Below are 24394 nucleotides of genomic sequence, written 5' to 3'. Positions count from 1 at the left end.
TCCCAGCAGCTGTTTCTGAGTGTGGAAGTTTTGTTCAGTGATGATTCCTACACCGTACCACCCGCTGCAGAACGAACCTGGTTTTAAACGTTCTGGATGTGGGCACCCACACCTCTTTAGTCCTGCATTGCACGTGATCTGGGGTGGGCAGGCCCTGCTCCCAGGGTGGTCTAAAGCAGGTGGCAAAGGGAGCAGGGGGCTGCAGTCCCCCATGGCTCCACAGGCTGAGGCCTTTCTCAGGCTGGGCCTCCTGGGCAGGGCACCGAAGGCCCTTCCGGGGACATCGTGGGGAAGAGCAATGTCACATGCTGAGGCTCACGCAGGAAGCCACACCTACCTGAGAAAAGGCGGCTTTGCAGTCCCGTTGGCATCGTTCTGTGAGAAAGATAAAGAGGTTTATGGAGGGCTTGGAATTGGTCTTTTAAACATTATTTCAGGTAGAGATGGGGATTTGTTATGTTGCCCAGGCTGGTCTCGAAACTCCTGAGCTCAAGTGATCCTTCCACCTTGGCCTCCTAATGTGCTGAGACTACAGATGTGAGCCACTGCGGCCGGCCTGTGTTGGAGATTTTTAATAAGACCTGAAGGTAAAGACACCTAAAACATAAGGGATGTTTAAAAGTGCCCTGTCTGGGTCTGTGAGGCTGTCTAAATTCACTTGGAAGAATAAGGCAAGAACAGAAAACGCTCTGAAAGGCGCTAACGGCCCTCCCAGGTGTCAGAGCGTGGACAGAGCATGGCACTGCCTGCGCGGGTCACCCGTGATGTGGAGCCGTCTGCTAAACTCGGAAACAGTTTCACAAAATGAAGCTTGAGCAACAGCGACATCACAGAAGAAAACATTTGTGCCAAACAGAACCTCTCTGACTCGGGGGAAGCAGATCCCGCAGGTCCTCAGCCACGGTCTTTTGAGTGCAGAATCTAGTGACTGGGGTGTGCCTTTTGGAAGCTGACTCCTGAAGCATGACACGAAGAAACAGGAAGTAAAAATAAAACCCCACTGACTTTGGGGCTGCTGGAGCCAGGGATCTTGTAGGAAGCTGAAAAACTGAGGAAGAGAGAAGGTGGAACCAAAGTTCAAAGGTGCCTGCAGGGCTCGGGGTCGGCAGCACCTCCTTCCAGCACCTGCCACCCAGTGCGGGCCAGGGCCAGGGGTGTGCCGCCTTCTTTCCCTCACCGCAAAAAGCCTGCAGGGTTGAACAATCTTTCCAGCCCGCGCACAGGGAGCGGAGTCAGGCAGCCGCCCAGGAGAGGGCAGTGTAACACTGTGTAACCAGCCTGCGGCCCGGCCACACCGTCCTGGCAGCCCCAGGAAGTGTCCCGGCACCCCCGGGGAGTCTCAGGGAGCACGCAGACCTCTGAAGATTGACTTAGAGGAGGCCCTCTCATGCCCGATGCCGGCGCTGGAGTGCAGGCCGTTCCTGGAGGTGGAGGCCCAGGCCAGGCCTCCTCTGGGATGGCCGCCACTGCATGTTGGGTGTACAGACTGTGGACACAGAAGGCAGGTTGGAAGCCCCAGGGCTGTGGCCTGAGACCTACCCCACCCTCCCTAGACCCCCTGGGCAGGGCAGCTGGGGCCAATTCAGTGTCTGCTTTTCATCACTGGAGCACAAAGCCACTGCCCTGCCTCGCACATCCTACAGGGCTTTAAATGGCTGCAAAAGTGACTTCTCCCTGCAGGGCACGCAGCGCTTCCCTAGCAGGGCTCGGAGGAAGTCCTTGCTGGTGTGAGTCATGCTCTGCGCTGATGGGCTCATTTATGATTTAAATGCACCAGGGTGCCTGTCGCGTGTGCTCACGGCGCTGACATTCGTGGACGCTGTTGCAGAAAGGCGGCCTGTGGCCCAGAGGGCAGGCGGCCGGGCCATGGCTGGGCCTGAGGCACACTTCATGTCAAGCCTGACTCCACTCCGCCCTCCCCTCCTCTCCCACTGCAGTCCTCTGACTCCTCCCTGTGCAGCTTATACTAGGGGAAGGCGCTTCTCAAACTGGAAACCAGAAACACCCTCCGCCCACCCCGAGCACACCCCGGAGCTTGTTCAGAGCCTCCTGGGCCCCCACGGGACTTTAAAGGGGTCCCAGTGAATCCTCACAAGGAACGCAGCAAGAAGCACCCACTCCTGCCAGGAGGACTGAGGAGGAAAAAGAATGCTTAAGATGACAGCTTGAAGCCACTCAGTGTCGGGCCAACCCCGTGCACACACACCTGAGGCCCAGCAATCCTGTTCCCTGTAGGAACAGGTAGGGCACATACCCATGGGCACTGAGACACTCGGGCAGCGCTGGGGAAACAGCCCAGACCGGAAACACCAGATGCCCATCAATGGGAGAGCCAGAACCAGCTTCTGTGCAGACAGCGGGTCACCGCACAGCGCTGAGCAGCTGTCCCTACGGGGCCACCCCAGACGGCCATCTCCGTGCCAGGGCTTGGGGAGTCTGGTGTTGGAGAAGGGATGGTCACGGAGGTGGGCCACACCGGGTGATCCTGGGAGCCGGGAACATCCTGCTAGGTACACGGAGTCGCATCATGAAAATTCATTGTGTGCTTTTCTGTCTGTGGTATTCTGTAATACGATGTTCATTTTAAAATACGTATTGGGCCGGGGACAGTGGTTCACGCCTGTAATCCCAGCACTTTTCTTTGGAAGGCTGAGGTGGGTGGGTCACCTGAGGTCACGAGTTCAAGACCAGCCTGACCAACATGGAGAACCCCTGTTTCTACTAAAAATACAAACTTAGCCGGGCGTGGTGGTGCATGCCTGTAGTCCCAGCTACTCAGGAGGCTAAGGCAGGAGAATCACTTGAACCGGGAGGCAGAGGTTGCGATGAGCTGAGATTGCGCCACTGCACTCCAGTCTGGGCAAAAGCGAGACTCCATCTCAAACAAAACAAAACAAAACAAAAAAAAACCCAACAAAACAAAAACAAAAACAAAAAACATAGTGGACGTGTTCAGGCAGATTTCCCGTTTAACATCTACATGCTCCTCAGGGACCTGAAACCTCAGCGCTCCCTCTGGATACAGGATGGGCAGGAGCCTCTGCCTCCCTCTCCAGGGCAAAGCAGGCTCACGAGGGCAGGGCTTGGCACATATGGTGCCTCTTATCAGGTGGCCTCCGAGGGCCTCACAGTGTCCTCCCTGCGTCCCTGTCTCAACCGCTCACACTCAGCCCACTGTGGTGGCCACTGAAGCTAGACCTGCCCTCCTCCCTGTTCCCTACCCTTGCAGTGGGGGACACCTCCAAGGCAGAGGCAGCACTGCCGCCGGCACCCAGGGCCCCGCGGGTACTGCCTGCTGCACGTCCTGTGTCCCCAGCAAGACAGGAGACCACGAAGGCCATGAAACCACTGGCCACTACGAGAGTGGGTTGGGCTGCAACTGGAGACTGTACAGCGAGGCCACCAAGCGGCTGACTGTGGCCAGGGTAGACACATCTTGTGATCCCCCATCTCCCCCAGGAATCCAAAATGCGTGTGTGGACACTGGCTGACCGCCTGTCACCCGATGCCTGTTCCACACCCCTTCCTGACTGTACGGACTTTCCGGGGTGCCCACCGCATAGCCATGCGCCCAGGGTGGGGGACTAGTTGATCCAGCTTTCAGAGGGGTCCCGGGCAGCTCGGAGCACCCAGCACCGCTTTTTCCTCGGGCCGCAGCAGAGAATGCCGGTGGCCCTCACTGCAGAGGGCAGGACAGAGTGATCCGGGCCAGCGCAGAGTGGCCTTGCTCCTGAGCAGAACGGAATATCCCTAAGGAACATTTCCAAGCCAGCTGGAGGCCAGTTACTTGCAACAAAAGTGGCCCTCGCTGACACCTGTGTCTTCAGTGTGAACACCCATTCCAGTCCTCGTCTGTGGTCCGGACTTGTCTTCCAGTTCACTTCGCATCTAGTTCAACCCCTTTATTCTCAAAATGGGGACGCTGAGGCCCCGACAGGGAAAAGTCAACCGCTCTGAGTCACCAGGATCTTTTTGGAAGCCGAGGTGCCCACGTTGTGATGCAAACGAAGATGCGTGCAGGCCTGCACACGGGGCACCGGCTGCTCTCAGGAGGGGCTCACACCATGGTGAACGCGCGCTGTGAAATGTAGGCTTGCTTTTCAAAAGGAGAGCTGTGTGCTTACCTAAAAATATATTGGGAGGGAGCCAGTACTTCCTCACTTGGAACTGCAGTAGAAAATACGTAAATTAAAAAAACTTAGGCCAGGCACAGTGGCTCACGCCTGTAATCCCAGCACCTTGGGATGCCGAGGCAGGAGGACTGCCCGAGGTCAGGAGTTCAAGACCAGCCTGGGCAACATAATGAGATCTTATCATTATTAATAAAAACTGAAAGAGGTATCACGTGACCTGTGGCAAGCCCCCAGCTCGAGTCCTAGCAAGTCTCCCCTGCCCCCTGGGGAGAAGCCCCTGCTCTCAGATCGGGCAAGACACGCTGTCATCAGGACAGCCGTGGGGCTTCCCAGGTGAGTGGGCTGCTCTGTGGAGGATGGCCCCCTGTACACCTGAGCCTAAGCGTTCCAGTGTTAAATGACCTGTAACTCACAGTAGCTGGATGTAAAACTACATAGAGAAATGCTTTTAAAAAGCATGAGGATGCTTTCCCAGCTCTCATGGATCCCAGTGTTTGGCCTGGGCTCTAATACAGCCTCCCCCACATCATCAGCTGGTTCAGGCATTTTGGTTAGGGAAGGCTAAGTTAATCCAGGTGGACATACAAATGCTGAGACGCCTAATTCCAGGACTGTGTTCCCGGCCCTCAAGGGTGCCAGAGTCCCCCGGGGCTTTCAGGTGGCAAAGGCTGCCATTTTTGAGACAGGTCTTGCTCTGTCACCCAGGCTGCAGCACAGTGGCACAATCACAGCTCACTGCAGCCTCGACCTCCTGGGCTCAATCGATCCTCTTGCCTCAGGCTCCTGAGCAGACTCTATAGGTATATGCCACCATGCCTGGCTTTTTAGTTACTTTTCTTTTTTTTTTTTTTTTTTGAGATGGAGTTTTCCTCTTGCTGCCCAGGCTGGAGTCCAGTAGCATGATCTCAGCTCACTGCAGCCTCTACCTCCTGGGTTCAAGTGATTCTCCTGCCTCAGCCTCCTGAGTAGCTGGGATTACAGGCGCCCGCCACCACGCCCAGCTAATTTTTTTTGTATTTTTAGTAGACAGAGTTTCACCATGTTGGCCAGGCTGGTCTCAAACTCTTGACATCGGGTGATCCACCTGCTTCGGTCTCCCAATCCCAGTAGCTGGGATTACAGGCATGAGCCACCACGCCTGGCCGGTTTTTTAGTTAATTTTCTATATAGACGAAGTCTCACTATGTTGCCCAGGCTGATCTTGAACTCCTTGGTGCAAATGATACTCCCACCTTGGCCTCCCAAAGTGCTGGGATTACAGGTGTGAGCCACTGCACCTGGCAGGCTGTAATCTTTTGAGCCTCAGCCATGGTACCTACTTCTCGACCACCACGTTATGGATCAAGCTTCTTATTTATATATATTGAGATGGGTTCTCTGTCACCCGGGCTGGACTTGAGTTCCTGGGCTCAAGTAGCAGGGATCACAGGCATGAGCCACCATGCCCAGCTACAGCAAGTTTTTAAATGGAGCACTGTCCTGTTTTGTATGATCTATTCCTAACTGTCCAATGTGGCAGCCACCAGCTGTATATGGCTACTTAAATTAATTAAAATTTGCTGGGCATGGTGGCTCACACCTACAATCCCAGCATTTTGGGAGGCTGAGGTGGGAGGATCGCCTGAGATAAGAAGTTCGAGACCAGCCTGGCTAACATGGTGAAACCCCATCTCTACTAAAAATACAAAAATTAGCTGGGTGTGGTGGCAGGCACCTGTAATCCCAGCTACTTGGGAAGTTGAGGCAGGAGAATCGCTTGAACCCGGGAAGTGGAGGTTGCCGTGAACCAAGATCACGCCACTGCACTCCAGCCTGGGGGACAGAGCAAGACTCCGTCTCATAAATGAACGAATGAATGTAAACCTCTAGTCCCTTTGTTGCACTGTCCGTTTTTCAAGCATTCTGCTGCCCTGTGTGCCCTGTGGCTGATGGACTGGCCAGGGAGCATTTACGTCTGCGCTGCTCGTGCCTGACACAGATGCTTGATCCGTGCTCCCTGCAGGTGCGGGAGGCTGCGAGGCCAGGAGGCCCAGAACACACGGCCATTCCCCTGCTCCCTGCTCCCGCCCTTGGAGCAGCGCTGACGCGTCTGCAGGCTGTTTCCCACAGCTGCGCTCCTGGAACTCCTGACTGGAGTCAGTCCGGATGAAACGTCGTCACTTGTCTGACAGAAGGAGCGCTGTCCACGGAGGCTGGATGTGGCTGACAGTTGTGGTCCCTCCCTGCAATGCTTTTACAGTCTGCACAGGATGTTAAAATAATAGCAGGCAGGTGACCATGGCGTGTCTTATCAGGAAAGCGTACTGATGTGGAGGCCAAGAAGCTGCTGGCTGAGATTTCAGAACTGGGTTTCTAACCTGCCTTGGACAGCAGCTGCCATTCTTCTGTGCCTTCCTTTCTCCATTTCACGAGGCCCCACGATCCTGCTACCTCCCGGGAGGTCCCAGCACAGGCACCGCTCAGGAAGCACCATGAGGTGTGAAGGGTGTGAAGGTATGAAAGACAGGAGGGCACCACGGGCCGGCAGCGCCACTCCCCTCGCAGCCCAGTCAGAAGCCAGATGGCAGCGTAGGGGCTCGTCTTGCCTCTCCAGCTGCTGCCTGACCCCAGCTCTCGAGCCCCCCCGAGTCACCGCAATGCCTAGGCCTCGTGTTTTTGCCGAAGCTCGTGCCTCAGAGCCTGGCTCCAATGCTTTCCTCCTAGAAGCCTCCCCTGATGCGTCCCAGGAACCCCAGCCTCTCCCCTTGTCCTCGCCCCATGCATCCAGCACTCCCTGGACTCCACCCCTGGGTGGGTCTCATTCCTCTTTGTGTCCTGAGGGCCTGGCTCTAGGCCACCCAGTAGAGGCCGGCTGGATGAGTGCTGTTGGGACAGTCTCATCTCTGTCTACAAAACCTCTCCCCCACAGCCATCCCCTCATTGCCATGTGACTGTGTTGACAGAAGTCTGCTGCCCAGGGAATCTCAGCTGCCATCAGTGATAAACATGACCTCCCTGTGGGCGTCACCTCCACCCCTGTGCAGTACAGGCCTTCTCACTGATTTCAGTGATCATGAAGTTAATCAGCAGTCAGTCCTCAAACACGTGCAGAATCAATGACAACTGAAATTATCAGAACCTGTGTAAGGAGGGCATTCTCATGAGGTATTTGGGGCTTTTGAATGTTCTTGGATGAAACCAGAAATGAAAGGCTGCTAAACTGAAAGCCTGAAAGCCTACTAGCTTTCGAGACAGAAAGGGGGCCCGAAGATGACGGTGTGCGTGTGCATGCGTGTGTGTGTGTGTGTGTGTCTGTGTGGTGGGGGCTGGAGGGAGGGTGGTCTGTGGGAAGTGAGCTTTGGCAGGTAGAGCCCATGGAGGCAGCCGGGGACAGGATGACTAGGAATCTCTCCTGTGGAGGGGACAGGCTGAAGCTCGTGGGTGTGAGCTGAGAATACCAGCTCAGGCGGGAAGGGTGGCAGTGGTGTCCACATGGGCCAGCCGCGCTGGTGGAGGCTACAGGGCACCAGGTCACCCCCTGCCCAGCCCAGCCCTCCGGGTCAGGGCCCTCGGGGACAGTGGTGTGCTTAAAGCTCTGCTGCCCGAGGAAGTGGGAAGCCGGTAAGAGGCGCGCACTGTGCACAATCCTTAGATTGCTGGCAGCCTCCTGACACTGACAGAATGTCGTGACCCAGCCAATGAAGAGGTTTAAGAATAAAGCCAGGGGCCGGGCACGGTGGCTCAAGCCTGTAATCCCAGCACTTTGGGAGGCCGAGACGGACGGATCACGAGGTCAGGAGATCGAGACCATCCTGGCTAACACGGTGAAACCTCGTCTCTACTAAAAATACAAAAAGCTAGCCGGGCAAGGTGGCGGGCGCCTGTAGTCCCAGCTACTCGGGAGGCTGAGGCAGGAGAATGGCGTGAACCCGGGAGGCAGAGCTTGCAGTGAGCTGAGATCTGGCCACTGCACTCCAGCCTGGGTGACGGAGTGAAACTCCTTCTCAAAAAAAAAAAAAAAAAAGGAATGAAGCCAGGTCACCTTTACACTCCCCAATGCTAAGTAAGGAAGAATCTGTCATTACCGAGAACACTGACACTTACAACCAGGCTTCTTCCATTTATCCAATTCCCTGCAGTGAGAATGGCGGCAACAGTGCTTTCTTCACCAGGCTTTATCCACACGATAAATACACTGACAATGGTACGTTTTCGTTTTCTAACACTGGAGACTATCCAGGGTTGGCTAAAGTGTCAGTGTTCTCACTTACAATGCCAGAGCTGTGATTTTTGGGGGCAAGATTCTTTTACCTTAAAAGGCATTATCCAGCCCTAATAAAGCAGCAGGCTAGGCAAACATCAACAACCACTAACATCACAAAAAGAGACAGACACGCACATGTGCCTCCTCACTGGTGAAATGCTCCAGCAAAACACAACAGGCAAACCAGCAAAACAGCAACAGACTCTGAGCAGGGCCTGAGGTCCAACTACGAGTTTACAGAAATACAGGAGACATGTGGGAATGCAGAAAGGACGCCACCAGCAAAACCCAGATGGGGGACCCCCTCCAGGACAAATGACTGATTCTTCTACAAAGAGACTGCTAAGGACAAGAGGCAGAGGGGAGACCTGCAGCCAGAAAAGGCCTCATGAGACCTGTCCACCAATTACAATGTATGTAGCTGACTTGGGTCCAGATTCAAACAACTACACTGTCAACCATTTTTCTTTGCTTTTCTTTGAGACAGGGTCTCTGTCACCCAGGCTGGCGTACAGTGGTATGATCACAGCTCACAGCAGCCTCGAACTTCTGGGTTCAAGCGATCCTCCCATCACAGCCTCCTGAACGGCTGGGATTACAGACATGTGCCACAGTACCTGGCTAATTTTTATATTTTTTGTATATATAGGGTTTTGCTATGTTGCCCAGGTTGGTCTAAAACTCCTGGGCTCAAGTGATCCTCCCGCCTTAGCCTCCCAGCACTTTGGGAGGCCGAGACGGGCGGATCACGAGGTCAGGAGATCGAGACCATCCTGGCTAACACGGTGAAACCCCGTCTCTACGAAAAAATACAATTACACAGACGTGAGCCATTGCACTGCCTCAAAGACGTTTTGAATGAAGTTTCAAAAGCTAGCATTCCTAAACCAAACCACGCCATTGTAGTCCACAACGAGGCAGGTGTATGCTCCCAGACTCCTCAAGGCTTACGCGAAGGTCCGGGGCAGGCACATTTTAGAAGCGCATCCATTTCACATCATTGAGAGACTCCACCTGAGCACCACTCACAGCTGAACAAAGGCCCCGGACACAGGGGATAGGGGCCTGGCTCCTTTTGCCAAAGCAAGACAGCTTCTGGAGCAAGGGGTGCAGACACCACCACCCGGTCTCCTCCCCTTCACCCACAGGCCTCACGCCAGGGCACACTAACCTCGGCCAACCCAGCCTGGGAGGGACGTCCAGCCGCGCTGCTCCCCACCCCACCATCACCTCAACTTGTGTTATTCTCTGCATGGCTTCTAGTGTCGATGTTGTTGATTTTTTATTGTCTGCTTCCTATCACTAGAACAGAAGTTCCGAAGAGGCGGAGTCTGGCCTTGTTCTCCTCTATCTGGAGAGCCCGCACCAGGGCCTGGTGCCCAGCAGACATGCGCAGTGACGGGAGTGGATGAATTGGTTCCGGGAGCCCAGGCCCTCCATGCTGGGCCCCCAGAGGCACGTTAGGGTTATCTTTCAGGGTTATCTTTAGCCCTAAACCCCGTGCCTAGAGGGTTTAGGGTTAAAGATAACATCCGCAGTGCCTGGGAGTAAAGACTTTCTGAAGAAAGATGAAGTTACCACTTTTAACCTAAACCTCTCTTCAGAAAATAAGAAAATGAAAGAAAATGGTGATTCAATGGCTAAAAGACTGCAGCCAGGCAGGAGAGAGAAGAAACCTAATAAAATCTAGCAAACTAGGGGCGCCCGTGTGTAAACTGTCCCTGACAAGACAGAGTCCACGTGAAAGAAGGGCTGAAGTCAAGGAGGTGAAAGGCTGCATGACAAAGAAGGGAATCTAGAGGATTAAAGGCGGCAAGGCCCCTCCTCCCGGGGAGAGGGGGACACCACCCTCCCACTGGGGGCAGAGCAGAGCAAGGCGGCCACCACTGAGGGAACAGCAACCTGTGCCTCCCAGTCGGGATGGCGAGTCCAGGACACAGGACACCCCGCTGTGGCTTTACTCACAGGGGCTGTGGTCTCGGGCTTGGACGCTGGGGCCTTAAAGGTGGATGTCGTTCTGGCCGCGTCTGCTCTCCTGTCGGCAGCTGCCCCCATGGACAAGCATTCCAAGTAGTCAGGTGGGGGGATGACAACACTGCTGTTCTCAGACAAGTTCACGGTGCTGATGCTTCTCACTGGCGTGGGGCTCAAACCCAAAAAGGACACAGCACATGTTAGATAATGTCTCACCACCAAGCCCCAAACATCCTCCATGTCCCTGACCAAGGACAACAGGAACGGTACGTCACCAATCAAAACCTGATCTTGATCTCGCACACACAGTACATATATCAATGCAAAACACTGTATTTTTTTTTTTTGAGACGGAGTCTTGCTCTGTCACCCAGGCTGGAGTGAAGTGGCCGGATCTCAGCTCACTGCAAGCTCCGCCTCCCGGGTTCCCGCCATTCTCCTGCCTCAGCCTCCCGAGTAGCCGGGACTACAGGCGCCCGCCACCTCGCCTGGCTAGTTTTTTTATTTTTTAGTAGAGACGGGGTTTCACCGTGTAAGCCAGGATGGTCTCGATCTCCTGACCTTGTGATTCGCCCGTCTCGGCCTCCCAAAGTGCTGGGATTACAGGCTTGAGCCACCGCGCCCGGCCCAAAACACTGTATTCTTAAATTTTTTTTGCGACAGTCTCACTCTTGTCACCCAGGCTGGAATGCAATGGCATGATCTTGGCTCACTGCAACCTTCGCCTCCCAGGTCCAAGTGACTCTCCTGCTTCAGCCTCCCGAGTAGCTGGGATTACAGGTGCACGCCAGTGTGCCCAGCTAATTTTTTGTATTTTTAGTTGAGACGGGGTTTCACCATATTCACCAGGCTGGTCTCGAACTTCTGACCTCAAAGTGATCCGCCCGCCTCAGCTGGGATTACAGGCGTGAGCCACCACACCTGGCCTAAAACACTGTAATGTTTTTAGCGGTTTATAAACATATCCTCACAAAGTTTTTTTTTTTTTTTTTGAGACGGGGTTTCACTCTTACTGCCCAGGGTGGAGTGCAGTGGCGGGATCTTGGCTCACTGCAACATCCGCCTCCCCGGTTCAAGTGATTCTCCTGCCTCAGCCTCCCAAGTAGCTGGGACTACAGGCGCCTGGCACTATGCCCGGCTAATTTTTTAATATTTTTTTTTTTTGTAGAGACAGGGTTTCATGATGTTGACCAGGCTGGTCTTGAACTCTTGACCTCAGGTGATCTGCCTGCCTCAGCCTCCCAAAGCGCTGGGATTATAGGCACGAGCCCGTGCCTGGCCAAAAAATTCTTTAAAAGACATGACAAAAGGAGAGGAAACCTTTTAAATTAGGGGCTGGCTCTTGATTGATTTAATCTAAGGAAAGAAATTGGAGACTAGCAAAAGCTGGAGTGAGCAATGAGCTAAGAGTTAAAAAAAAAATGTAAAAACTTGAAATTTTAACATCCTAAAAAATGTTACTCAGTTTTTCTTCCCCAGTACAATGGCATTTTAGCTATTCTGCTAGGGATGAAGATTGCAGACAGCATCAGACCTTGGGGAATGCAACATTGGACCTGGAGGCCTTCTACTTGGCTAGCCGGATGGGTTATGGGGGTTTCGTGAACTTCGACCCTCCCACCTCAGCCTCCAGAGTAGATGGGACAATGGGCATATGCCACTATGCCCTGGCTATTTATTTTTTTGTAGAGATGGGGGTGTTGCTATGTTGTGCAGGCTGGTCTTGAACTTGTGGCCTCAAGTAATCCTCCTGCCTCCATATCCCAAAGTGCTGGGATTACAGGCATGAGCCACCATGCCCGGCCAGTGTCCTCATTTTTTAAAGTGGGGGCCCACCTCATGGGGCTGCTGTGAGAATTAAATGAGCGAATCAATGCAAAGCCCTCTGGACAGTCTCTGGGCAGTAGCTACTGTTATGATCTCATCTGGAATACGGATTTGGGGTTTTCGGCATGGAGGTGCTCAGCGAAGCACAACAGTGTATTTCAAGCCATGGGAGTGGACGAGATGGCCCAGCACAGGCAGGAAGGACGGACCAAGGGTGACCCCCAAGAACACTCATGTTTAATTGATGGGCGGAAGAGGGGTGCAAAGAGCTGATGAGGCAGAAGACAAACAGAGCACAGGTCAAGCAGCCAGGGCCAGAGAACATTCCAGAAAAAGCATACAACAGCGTTAAGGGCTGTAAGATAAGGACAGTAAGATAAGTGTACGATAAGGACAGAAAACACATGCCTTGGGTTTAGCGACCAGGAGGTACGGGGGACAGGGAGGGAGTTTCAGAGGGCTGCAGGACTGCGGGGAGTAGGTGGCCTGGGCAGGGTCTCCTTACGGCAGCAAAGCTCGAGGACAAAAGAAATCACAGCAGACAGCACCTTGAGCCACAGTCTCATCTCTGACTAGTCCATGAGAGCTGAGGCTTAGGGCAGGGCCTGTGACAAGAGCTAGACGGTGTTGTGTTATGGAAACCTCAGGGCAGGGGTTTCTGTCACTGGGAGAGATCAGCCACGTTCAGGGCTACCTTGGTGTGGGCACAGTCACTGCTTCCGTCTCATTTTCTTCCAGCAACTTCGTGTATGACGACGGGAACCAACCCCTCCTACCGGCACAGAGTGAGAAAAGATGCTATCAGCAGTAGACAAGTGGATGGCAGCCTCCCTGAACAGCCTGATGAGAGCTCAGGGCAGACCGGTCCATGGCTCCAGAAAGGTCCACGTGTGGAGTAAATGAAATTAAGGCTTTTAATAGATAAATATGGACTTTCACATACACTGAACCATGTGTATTGTTAACAATTTTTCTTTTTTCTTTCTTTTTTTTTTTAATAGAGACAGGGTCTCGCTCTGTTGCCCAGGCTGGAGTGCAGTGGTGCGATCATAGCTCACAGCAGCCTCGAACTCCTGGGCTCAAGCAATCGTCCTGCCTCAGCATCCGAGTAGCTGCGACTAGAAGTGTACACCACCATGCCTAGCTAAAAAGCAATATATGTTGTATGTATGACATTAATTTGATTTGGATTACCCTTTTTTTCATATTGGTTTTATTTAATACATCAGAACAATCTGTCTAGAAAACTGACAAGCTAGTTACAGGAAGGCTTGTGCACATAATTATGGCTGAAATTAAGAGGATTGCATTCAAACTATGTGCTAAACCTTAACAAAGTATATATGATATGCAGATTATCCTCGATAAAGCACATACCAATTTTATTTAATTTATTTTTTTGAGACGGAGTCTTGCTCTATCACCCAAGGCTGGAGTGCAGTGGCGCGATCTCGGCTCACTGCAACTTCTGCCTCCCAGGTTCAATCCCAGATTTTCCTGCCTCAGCCTCCTGAGTAGCTGGGATGACAGGCGCCTGCCACCACGCCTAGCTAATTTTTGTATTTTTAGTAGAGATGGGGTTTCACCATGTTGGCCAGGCTGGTCTGGAACTCCTGACCTCAGGTGATCTGCCCACCTTAGCCTTCCAAAGTGCTGAGATTACAGGCATGAGCCACTGCACCGGCCAAATGCTAAGTTTTTTTAAAAAACAAAAAAATGTTTAAATTACTTTCAGAGAGGTGACTTCATATGCTCTAATAACTATGCATGTACCAAATGTATCTCTACACGCACAGATACACAGAAAATAGCCTGGGATCGAATAACTTAACTAAACTAGAACTAAGCCATAAACTTAACTTTGGCTAAAACGTGAGCATGTCCACAAAGACAATTTTCAGCTCTGGAAGGGAGGTGCTGTCTGGAGCCCTGCCGGGACCATCACACCCAGACTTACGCCTTGGACACGTCATGTTCTCCATAAAGCCAGCCATCCTTCTCTTCGGGGATGAGCAGCGTGATGACGTCTCCCTGTGCAAAGCTGAGTAAGGTCTTGTTGGCGCCCGCAGTGTGCGGGAAGATGGTCTTCACTTTCTGCTTCTTCATCATGTTCAGTCCCGTTGCAACCGAAACTGATCGCTGTAAACTGGGATCTTCGGAAGTACCTGTTGGAGGGAGTGTAGCAGTTATGGCTTTTCAAAGCATGAGAATCAATAGGCACGTTCCAATGAGCAACCCCCAGGAATCCACCTGTTCTCATCTTGCTAACAACGCTCCTTCCACGGAAACCCACCCTGTCCTATTTCCTCGCCTTGATCATTGCTCAGAAGGGGCAGGGACTGTTGAGAAACAGAGGCAGCATGTAGCCTGAAGGCTTGCACAGTGCAGAAGAGGATCCCTGCGGCTGCAGGCTCTTTTCCAGGCCCAAGGACAAGGCGGCATGTGCCGGGTTGATCTGCACTCTGCTTTGGCCAGGATGGCTCTCCTTAGAGAGGCAAACCGCTCCGACGCCAAACTGCCCTCGCAATTCCAATCGCAAAGGCAGGCTAGGGCCACAGTTCAAACCCAACTGCTAATGTCCACAAAGAAAAGAAGCAAGCTGGAAATGCAGTCGGTCTTGCCATGTTGGCTGCTCAGCTTCTCACCCCCGGGCCTAAGAAGGACGAGGTGAGGATGAGGTGGGTTTATAGAGTCCTCACCAGGTGCCAGTCACCGATCTCAATGTCTCACAGCTGCCATCCTGCCAGGCTCCAAGGAGGAAGGAACTACTGTTATCCACAGGACAGACCCCACAGCTGGCAAGTGGCTGGGCCAGGAACCAGCTAGGGCAGTTTCGTCCCACACACTCTACTCAGAGGCACGAGGCTGTGCTGTTCATGTCTCCATTCAAACACAGGCTGATATTTCCACTCCAGGGAAAAAAAGGTAGGAAAAAAACATATATATGTATATACATTTGAGACGGAGTCTCACTCTGCTGCCCAGGCTGGAGTGCAGTGGCAGGATCATAGCTCACTGCAGCCTGGACTTCCCAGGCTTAAAGGATCCTCCCTCCTCAGCCTCCTAAGTAGCTGGGACTACAAGCACATGCCGCCATTCCAGGCTCATTTTAAATTTTTTTTTTTTTTAGAGACAGTGTCTCGCTATGTTGCCCGGCCTGATCTTGACCTCCTGGCCTCAAGTGATCCTCCCACCTTGGCCTCCCAAAGTGCTGGGACTACAGGTGTGAGCCACTGCTTCTGGCCCTTTTTTTTCCCATTCAAATTTTCCTAGGCTAGTAATACACCAAGCATCTTTAACTTAAAACAATGCAAGATCTTTCTGCTTCGTTCTTGCAGATTCTTCACGATTACAATGTAAACCTTGTGCCCCCTTAACCTGCCACTCTCTACCTCGCTGGTGTTGAACCCACCAGCAATTTTCTTTCTTTTTTGAGACGGAGTCTCGCTCTGTACCCCAGGCTGGAGTGTAGTGGCATGATCTCGGCTCACTGTAACCTCCACCTCCTGGGTTTAAGCGATTCTCCTGCCTCAGCCTCCTGAGCAGCTGTGATTACAGGCACGTGCCACTATGCTTGGCTAATTTTTGTATTTTTAGTAGACAGGGTTTCATCACCTCCTGGTCTCCACCTCCTGACCTTGAGATCCACCTGCCTTGGCCTCCCAAAGAGCTGGGATTACAGGCGTGAGCCACCATGTCCAACCCTCCACCAGCAAAGTTCATTCTGCTTTTGCCAATAAGAAACAGTCATCTGAATCATTGGGATGCATAGAGTATTATAAACTTTAACCGTGTATTTTAGTTAACTGACAGGACTTCCTTCAAAGGCAAATGCCTACAGACCATCATCTTCCTCTGCTGGGCCATCCTAGTCATCATTCTGGAAAACTCTGTTCTTTTGCCCAATAGCTTCGCACGCTCTGGTCCAGGGCTCTCTCTCACCAACAGCTTGGCTGCCGCAACCTTCACAACATGGGGCCTGTGACACACCCCACGTGGATGGGTTGGGGCCACGGCACAGGTCTCGAGGGTCCTGGGTTATAAAACTGTGCAGAAGGACGGGGTCTGACCAGTGAAGCAGCCGGCAACATCTGCAGACAGTAACTGGCTCCAACTTTTGTTTTTGTCACTGCGTCACCTAGGCTGGAGTACAGTGGCGCGACCTCGGCTCATTGCAACCTCCGCCTTCTGGGTTCAAGTGATTCTTATACCTCAGCCTCCTGAGTAGCTGGGATTACAGGTGTGAGCTACGACGCCAGCTAAATTTTAGTATTTTTAGTAGAGACAGGGTTTCACTATGTTGGCCAGGCTGGTCTCGAACTTCTGGCCTCAAGCGATCCGCCCGCCTCGGCCTCCCTGACTGCTGGGATTACAGGCATGAGCCACTGAGTCTGGCCCCAGCTTGTTGAAATATAGTCAACAAAATTAAGAAATCCAAGTTAGAACTTAAGTTCTTCAACAGAGCATGAGGTGCTCTGTTAGAGATGATGAAAAACACTGATTAGAATTCAAACCAGCTGGGCACCGTGGCGCACACCTGTAATCCCAGCACTTTGTTCAAGACCAGACTGGCCAACATGGTGAGGCCCTGTCTCTACTAAAAATACAAAAATTAGCCAGGCGTGGTGGTACATGCTTGTAGTCTCAGCTACTTGGGAAGCTAAGGCAGGAGAATCGCTTGAACCTGGGAGGCGGAGGTTGTGGTGAGCCGAGATCGTGCCACCGCACTCCAGCCTGGGTGACAGAGTGAGACTTGATTTCGGAAAAAAAAAAAAAATTCAAACCAAGCTTATTGGTAAGCTTAATAATCATAATTTTGTCATGTTGATAATTATGAAGTGCTGGGAAGGGAAGAGTGTGGTCCCTTTAAATGATACGGAACTGGGGAAGGAAAGTGCTGGGTAGAGGAGGGTGTGGTCTCTGGCTAGGGTTCCACCCCCATGGACCTAGGTGAGGACAGGCATTTCCTGCCCAAATGTTGCATTTCCTAAGACCACCCTGGCCTGCCACACCCCCATCCTGTAGCTATAAAAACCCTCAAGACCCTAAGCAGGCAGACATGCAAGCTGCTGGACGTTGAAAGGAGCACGTCGCTGGAGGAACAAACACAGTGGCTAGGCATCGAGAGGGAGGCACCGACAGGCTCCAGCCGGCAGGTCACTGACCAGCAGAACGACACAGAGTTTGGCTCCAACAGTCGGTCAAGGCCACTGAGTGGCCCGACTCTAGGGAAACCTTCCCGCTCTATCCCCTCCTGACCTCCCCCATCTGCTGAGAGCTGCCTCCACTCAACAAAACCATGCACTCATTCTCTGAGCTCACGTGTGACCTGATTCTTCCGGCACACCAAGGCAAGAACACGGGATACTGAAAACCCTCTTTCCCCGTGACAAGGTAGAGGGTGTAATTGAGTTGGTTAACACAAGCCACCTATAGACTCAAACTAAAACTAAAAGAGCACACGGTAACATGCGCCCCCTGGGGCTTCAGTTGTAAACAGTCGTCCCTAGACACTGCTGTGACGTGAGAACCCCACAGCCTGCCCGTCTGTCTATGCCCCTAGAGGTCTGAGTGCCGGGACACTGAAGAGGTGAGCCACATCCCCATCATGGGCTCTGCAAGGGGGACAAGGGAATCTTTCCCATTTCAATGTGAACTTTCATAGTTTATTTTATTGCAAAAAAAAGTTTTATTACAATCGCCACCAAATATGGAACACACAGCGAGGCTATGCATGTTTCTTATTGATTGATTGATGGATGGATTAGCTGAGACAGAGTTTTGCACTTATCACCCAGGCTGGAGTGCAGTGGTATGATCTCAGCTCACTGCAACCTCTGCCTTCTGGGTTCAAGCGATTCTCCTGCCTCAGCCTCCCGAGTAGCTGGGATTATAGGCAGGCACAACCACGCCCGGCTAATTTTTTGTATTTTTAGTAGTGATGGGGTTTCATCATGTTGGCCAGGCTGGTCTCAAACTCCTGACCTCAGGTGACCCACCTGCCTCGGCCTCCCAAAGGGCTGGGATTACAGGCGTGAGTCACCACGCCCGGCCTCCATTTATTTGTAAATAGGTAATTCTCAACAGTATGTTTACTCTGGATAAACATCAGTCAATGCGTAGAACTGGTAAATGTCAGAGAAATCTATTACTTATCAGAGCACCTCATAGTCTAGACCTGTATTTGTTCTGAACTCATGCTCTGCAAAGCCAGGGCTGAACGTATCCACCATACCTGCTTGTTTACCTCCAGACCTTGCAACACATTTATCCAAAATATTTATTTCACAGCTTATTTTAAAACAAATGTAAAAGGTATCTTCAAATAAATCAGACTGAATCTCTTACCTGTTGAATTATTTATCTTTTGTGAATTCGGTGCAGCCGTGGCTGGGTTATTAAACATATCGATCAAGGGACTGGTATATGCTCTGCCTGAAGGAGCGGGTGGCATCTTTGGTGAGCATTTAGAAAGGGTGTCGTAATCTTTCCTCATCTGTGAAAAATTATTTATTAGTCCAATATTAGTATAACACAGAACTGGAATTACAGATTCCCAAGGCTTTTTAAATCATAGACTATTTATTTATTTTGAGACAGAGTCTCACTGTGTTGCCCAGGCTGGACTGCAGTGGCGCCATCTCGGCTCACTGCAACCTCCGCCTCCTGGGTAGCTGGATAATAGGCACGTACTACCACGTCCAGCTATTTTTTGTATTTTTAGTAGAGACGAGGTTTCACCATGTTGCCCAGGCTGGTCTCGAACTTCTGAACTCAAGTGATTCGCCCGCTAAGGCCTCCCAAAGCGCTGGGATTATAGGTGTGAGCCACCGTGCCTAGCCACATTTCAGGGGGTTTGAGAAGGGCAGAAAGAGTGGATCCATGTGTTCAAACTACCTGCTACATCCCAGTCTCCACATAGAGCCCAGATTTAAAGATCAGCAAACAACAAATGTGTGAATTCATTACTGTGAATACTTTGACGCCTATTTTTTTTTTCCTGAAGTGCCTTACATTGTGATGAATGCCATCAGAGTTTGTCTAATTTATTCTGAGACACCTATACTTCCTTCCTTGGGAGTAAACTTAGTTGGAATGATTATAATTAAAAACAGTAAGGATGGCCGGGTGCAGTGGCTCACGCCTGTAACTCCAGCACTTTGGGAGACCAAAGTGGGCGGATCATGAGGTCAGGAGATCGAGACCATCCTGGCTAACATGGTGAAACCCCATCTCTACTAAAAATACAAAAAAAATTAGCCGGGTGTGGTGGCAGGCACCTGTAGTCCCAGCTACTCGGGAGGCTGAGGCAGAAGAATGGCGTGAACCCAGGAGGCGGAGCTTGTAGTGAGCCGAGATAGCGCCAGTGCACTCTAGCCTGGGTGACAGAGCAAGGCTCTGTCTCAAAAAACAACAAAAAAAATCGAGTAAGGATAAAATTTCCAAAACAAAGATAATAGCGCCAAACATAGTATAAAACATGTGCCCAGCTTGTGGTGGCTCATGCGTGTAATCCCAGCACTTTGGCAGGCCAGGGCAGGCAGATCATGAGGTCAGGAGTTCGAGACCAGCCTGACCAACATGGTGAAACCCTATCTCTACTAATAATACAAAAATTAGCCGGGCATGGTGGTGTGCCCCAGTAATCCCAGCTACTCAGGAGGCTGAGGCAGGAGAATCGCTTGAACCTGGGAGGTGGAGGTTGCAGTGAGCCGAGATCGCACCACTATACTCCAGTCTGGGCGACAGAACAAGAAAGACTCGGCCTCAACAACAAAAGACAAACGTGTGCCCAGCTACCTTCACCCCTAAAGGTAAGGGGATACAGCTGTGAAAAGGTGGTCCTGGAAGTACTAAAGGAGGACCTGTGATTCCCACCAACAAAGGCAAACGCAGCCCAGATCAAGTTAGGAAACACATGATTGAAATCTGGAAGAGAAAACTGGTTCCTACCACATTGCTTCTCTCGATCATGGGTGAAGGCTGAGGTGTTCCGGACACGGGAGTAGAGGCTGGGGTCTTTATTTCTTCGATCATATTCATGATTTTCTCTGGCACTTTGATGGCATCAACACAGGTCTCCTGCCACCGGGGCAGCTTGGAATTCAGTAGTTCTGCAGACTGCAAAGCCAAAAGAAGAAGACTAAAGACAAAGATGATGTCTGAAGAGCTGAGAAAAATGACATCACGTCATATCGCTGATAACAGAATTACTGGCTTAGCACCAGGAGTGTGGGGGCTCCGGGTTAAACTACTAGGTGAGCACTTTGAGTGCCTAGAGGATCTGCTGTGTCTCACTGGCCAAGAGGGGCAGAGGCTCTGACTCTAAAGGAATTTCCTGCTCCCTCAGTGTGAGTACATAGCATGGGACTAATACGGAGATGGTAAATGGTGAAGAACAAGAACGGAAACTCAAAGGGAGGGAGGGAGGGAGCAATCGGTATGAATCCCGTTTTCCAGGTGGCCCCAGAAACGTCAACTATCACTTTCTCCCACCCACTGCTATTAAAAGCAGCACCTCCAACACAGGTCACCGGCCCGGGAGTTGACTCTGACCGATTCAGACATTAGAGAAGTGAATCAGACTGTCCCGAGAGTCTGTCTATGGGGAAGAGGGACCGTGGGTGAGTGGTGGGCAGTGCTGAGGGATGCCCCCCGCACCACAGGCCAAACAAGGCTTTGCAGAGCAGACCTGACCAGCAGGGGCGAGAACCCGCAACCCTGGAGGCAGAGCGCCCCTCCAACACCCACGAGCCTGGCTCTGCTGACAACTGGACTCTGAGGGGCCCCCCAAGCGCTTCCAGTGAACACCTTTTCTGAACGGCACTCTCGTTGGAAAAGGGGAGGCAGGAGCCTGTCCTGCAGCTGTGTGCATGGCAGTCACACTGCTTTTACTCAGCTTCTGAGTTTATCAAGAGTGGCGGGGGCTGATGTCAGTCCTGGGGAAGGGCAAAGCCCCCCTCACACCACCCTTGTCCCCACATGTCACCCTGACACACTAAGTCAGTGCGACACCACCCCCAACTGTCACTCTGACACTCTGCAGCACTGTGGACCAGCTGCTTGGGCCTGCTTCATCCCAACTCCACAGAAAGGACTGGGGCGCTTTAGCTGGATTAAGGGAAGTCACAAAACCAGTTTTCAGATACTTGAAGAAACTTCCAGTATAGAAAGGAGCAGTTTTGGTCTGCATCACTCTATAAAGCATTACTGGGGACCCATGGTTAAGTCTAAGAAAGACTGCTGATAACTGGAGCTCCCTGAAAAGGGGCCAGGCTGCCTCATGACACGGCGGGGCACCATGCAGGAAGAGAACCTCGAGGTCACCTCTGTCCTCTCCAGCCTGCGACCCCAGTGCCACAGGATGCCCTCATTCTGGGAAGAGAAGATTCTGAAGTGAACTCTACATTCCCAGAACTAGTACAGACGTGCTATTGACAAAAGTGATCACTTAATACAGCAATTATTTCCTTTGCTGTAACCATTTTGTTATTTTTTGAGAGAGGATTTTGGCTCTGTCACCCAGGCTGGAGTGCACGATCACAGCTCACTGCAACCTCGAACTCCTGGGCTCAAACAATCCTTCCACCTCAGTCACCTGACTAGCTGGGGCCACAGGTGCACACCACCACACCTGGCTAATTAAAACTTTTTTTTGTTTTTTGGAGAGATAGGGTCTCGCTATGTTGCCCAGGCTGGCCTGGAACTCCTGGGCTCAAGTGATCCTCCTGCCCTGGTTCCCAAAGAGCTGGGATTATAGGCGTGAGCCACTGTGCCTGGCCTGCTGTACGAATTTTAAATCTTATTTAGTTTAGGGAGCTGAATATTCCTTTTTTTTTGAGACAGAGTCTTGCTCTGTTGCCCAGGCTGGAGTGCAGTGGTGCGATCTGGGCTCACTGCAACCTCTGCCTCCTGGGTTCAAGCAATTCTCCTGCCTCAGCCTCCTGAGTAGCTGGGATTACAGGTGCCCACCACCACATATGATTAATTTTTATATTTTTAGTAGAGACAGGGTTTCACCATGTTGGCCAGGCTGGTCTCAAACTCCTGACCTCAAGTGATTCACCCACCTTGGTTTCCCAGAGTGTTGGGATTACAGGCGTGAGCCACCATGTCCAGTCCTGAATATTCCTTAAAGTTGTAAAAAGTTTATAGAAAATACAACATTTGCATACATACAAGGCCAAGGTATTTTTCCTTTAAAACAAAGACAAAGTTGACTTATATTCAAGCTCTTGCAAAGCTTCTCCTCTTTTGGAACACTCTCTAACTTTACTATGAACAACAATGAATTTCTGACTTCAACCAGTGCTAGTTTGGATGTTTACAAAGGCCCAGCAGAGTTCATAATGTAAAACAAAGGAAAGGAAATGTGACGTGTGTTGCATAATGATTACTGGAGGTTCAAACCTCCCAGATGCGTGTGTTGGAAGGAGGGTGATGAGGTCATTCAGCTGAAGAAACCAGGAACCAACGCGACCAAGAGGAATGAACATATCGCTGAGCCCAGCTGTCCTGAGGTGCATGAATGGCGGCCCGTGGGCTGTGGCAGAGCTGCCCGTGACCCCCGGACACAGACCCATGAAGGGAGCATCTCAAACTGCCCAGGTGGCATAGAACCGGGCCCGCTGGGACTCACCGGCAGCCATGGTGAAGACAGTGATGCTGAGGACACATCAGAAAGGGCCTGGGGAAAGCTGCCTCATAGGTGAGAAGAGCAAACATGTTATTTTTCAATGATGAAGCATTATTTTATGAAGGACTTTAAATATGGATGTATTATTAATTAATTAAACATTATACATGGACATCTGACCATTTCATCTGTATTTCTATAAGTTTATATGTTCAAGTTGGCCAAAAACAGTTTCTCTGGAATCTTTTCATTGGCAAAATGGCCTGCTGCTTTATATCGGGCCTGTGTGGAAGGTGGGTGGTGTGCCTGTACGTGTACCTCTGTATGTATGGACTGATTGAGACAGGGTTCTGCTCTATTGCTCAGGCTGGAGTGCAGTGGCACGATCATAGCTCACTGCAGCCTCAACTTTCGAGGCTCAAGGGATCCTCCCACGTCAGCCTCCTGAGTAGCTGGGACTACAGGCACATGCTACCATGCCTGGCTAGTTTTTTTTTTTATTTTTTATAGACACAGAGTTCTGCCATGTTGCCCAGGCCCATCTCAGCCTCCCAAAGTGCTGGGATTACAGGCGGGAGCCATGGCCCAGTCTTCTGGGGCATTTAAATATGAAATAAAGTTATTAATACTCAAGGCAATTTGCCACCACACCCACCTGTAAGTGATAATAATGTATGTGGTTTGTAAAGCCACAGTGCTTATCAACCAGAAAGCAGAAGCGCCTCTTCTCTTCAAGCAGAGCTTCTTTGCAACCATCTGCAATGAATTTCTGGATTTCACTCTGACGAGAAGTAACGGTCTCCACGTACTAAAAAAAAAACAGTAATTACCTAAGTATGACATGAGCATCAGATAGCGTGCGGCCTGACGTTTATCTTCTGCCATCTTTACGCCTGCTTTATTTGAATAATAGAGTAAATACATGAGAGGAAAGAATGCTGTAACCTGACCTAAGTAGATACCATCATTCTCCTTGAGGTCCCTGACTCATGTGCAGAGAGAAGTTGCCCCAGGGCTTGACATTCCCACGGGACGATTTGCACAAATACTATTTTGTACTCCAGAGATATGAACGTGTCCTGCTGGAAAGCACCTGTGCTTTGGAACCAGAAAGTTCCTGGTTCAAACCCAGTTCCAAATGCCAACAATATGTGATATGGTTTGGCTGTGTCCCCACCCAAATCTCATCTTGAATTGTAGCTCCCATAGTTCCTATGTGTTTAGGGAGGGACCTGGTGGGAGGTAACTGATTCACGGGGGCAGGTCTTTCCCGTGCTATTCTTGTGATAGTGAAGAAGTCTCACAAGATCTGGTGGTTTCATAAGGGGGCATTTCCTGCACAAGCTGTCTCTTTGCCTGCTGCCATCCGTGTAAGACGTGACTTGCTCCTCCTTCCCTGCCACCACGATTGTGAGGCCTCCCCAGCCATGTGGAACTGTGAGTTCATTAAACCTCTTTCTTTTGTAAATTGCCCAGTCTCAGGGTATGTCTTTATCAGCAGCATGAAAACAGACTAATATGATTTAACCTAAGTCTCATTTTTCCCATCTGTACAATGGGAATAGTAACACTGATCATGGA

General features: G+C 51.3%; 1 protein-coding gene across 2 annotated transcripts in view; it reads right to left on the bottom strand.

Annotated features, from left to right (window-relative positions):
- The window catches only part of BAIAP2L1 (BAR/IMD domain containing adaptor protein 2 like 1), a 111624-nt gene that overhangs the window by 469 nt on the left and 86761 nt on the right, over positions 1-24394 (bottom strand). For both annotated transcript variants that reach the window (XM_030933089.1, XM_010388450.2), the window contains exons 7-13: positions 23469-23621; positions 20131-20298; positions 18526-18673; positions 14135-14342; positions 12872-12949; positions 10342-10522; positions 338-375 (exon numbers count right to left, since the gene is read on the bottom strand). In XM_030933089.1, the coding sequence (XP_030788949.1) occupies positions 338-375; positions 10342-10522; positions 12872-12949; positions 14135-14342; positions 18526-18673; positions 20131-20298; positions 23469-23621 (974 nt within the window). The remainder of the gene's footprint in view (positions 1-337; positions 376-10341; positions 10523-12871; positions 12950-14134; positions 14343-18525; positions 18674-20130; positions 20299-23468; positions 23622-24394) is intronic.

This window comes from Rhinopithecus roxellana, chromosome 6, assembly GCF_007565055.1.
Source record: "Rhinopithecus roxellana isolate Shanxi Qingling chromosome 6, ASM756505v1, whole genome shotgun sequence".
Lineage (NCBI taxonomy): Eukaryota > Metazoa > Chordata > Mammalia > Primates > Cercopithecidae > Rhinopithecus > Rhinopithecus roxellana.
Note: the sequence above shows the minus strand (reverse complement) of the source record. Positions and strands in the feature narration are given on the sequence as shown.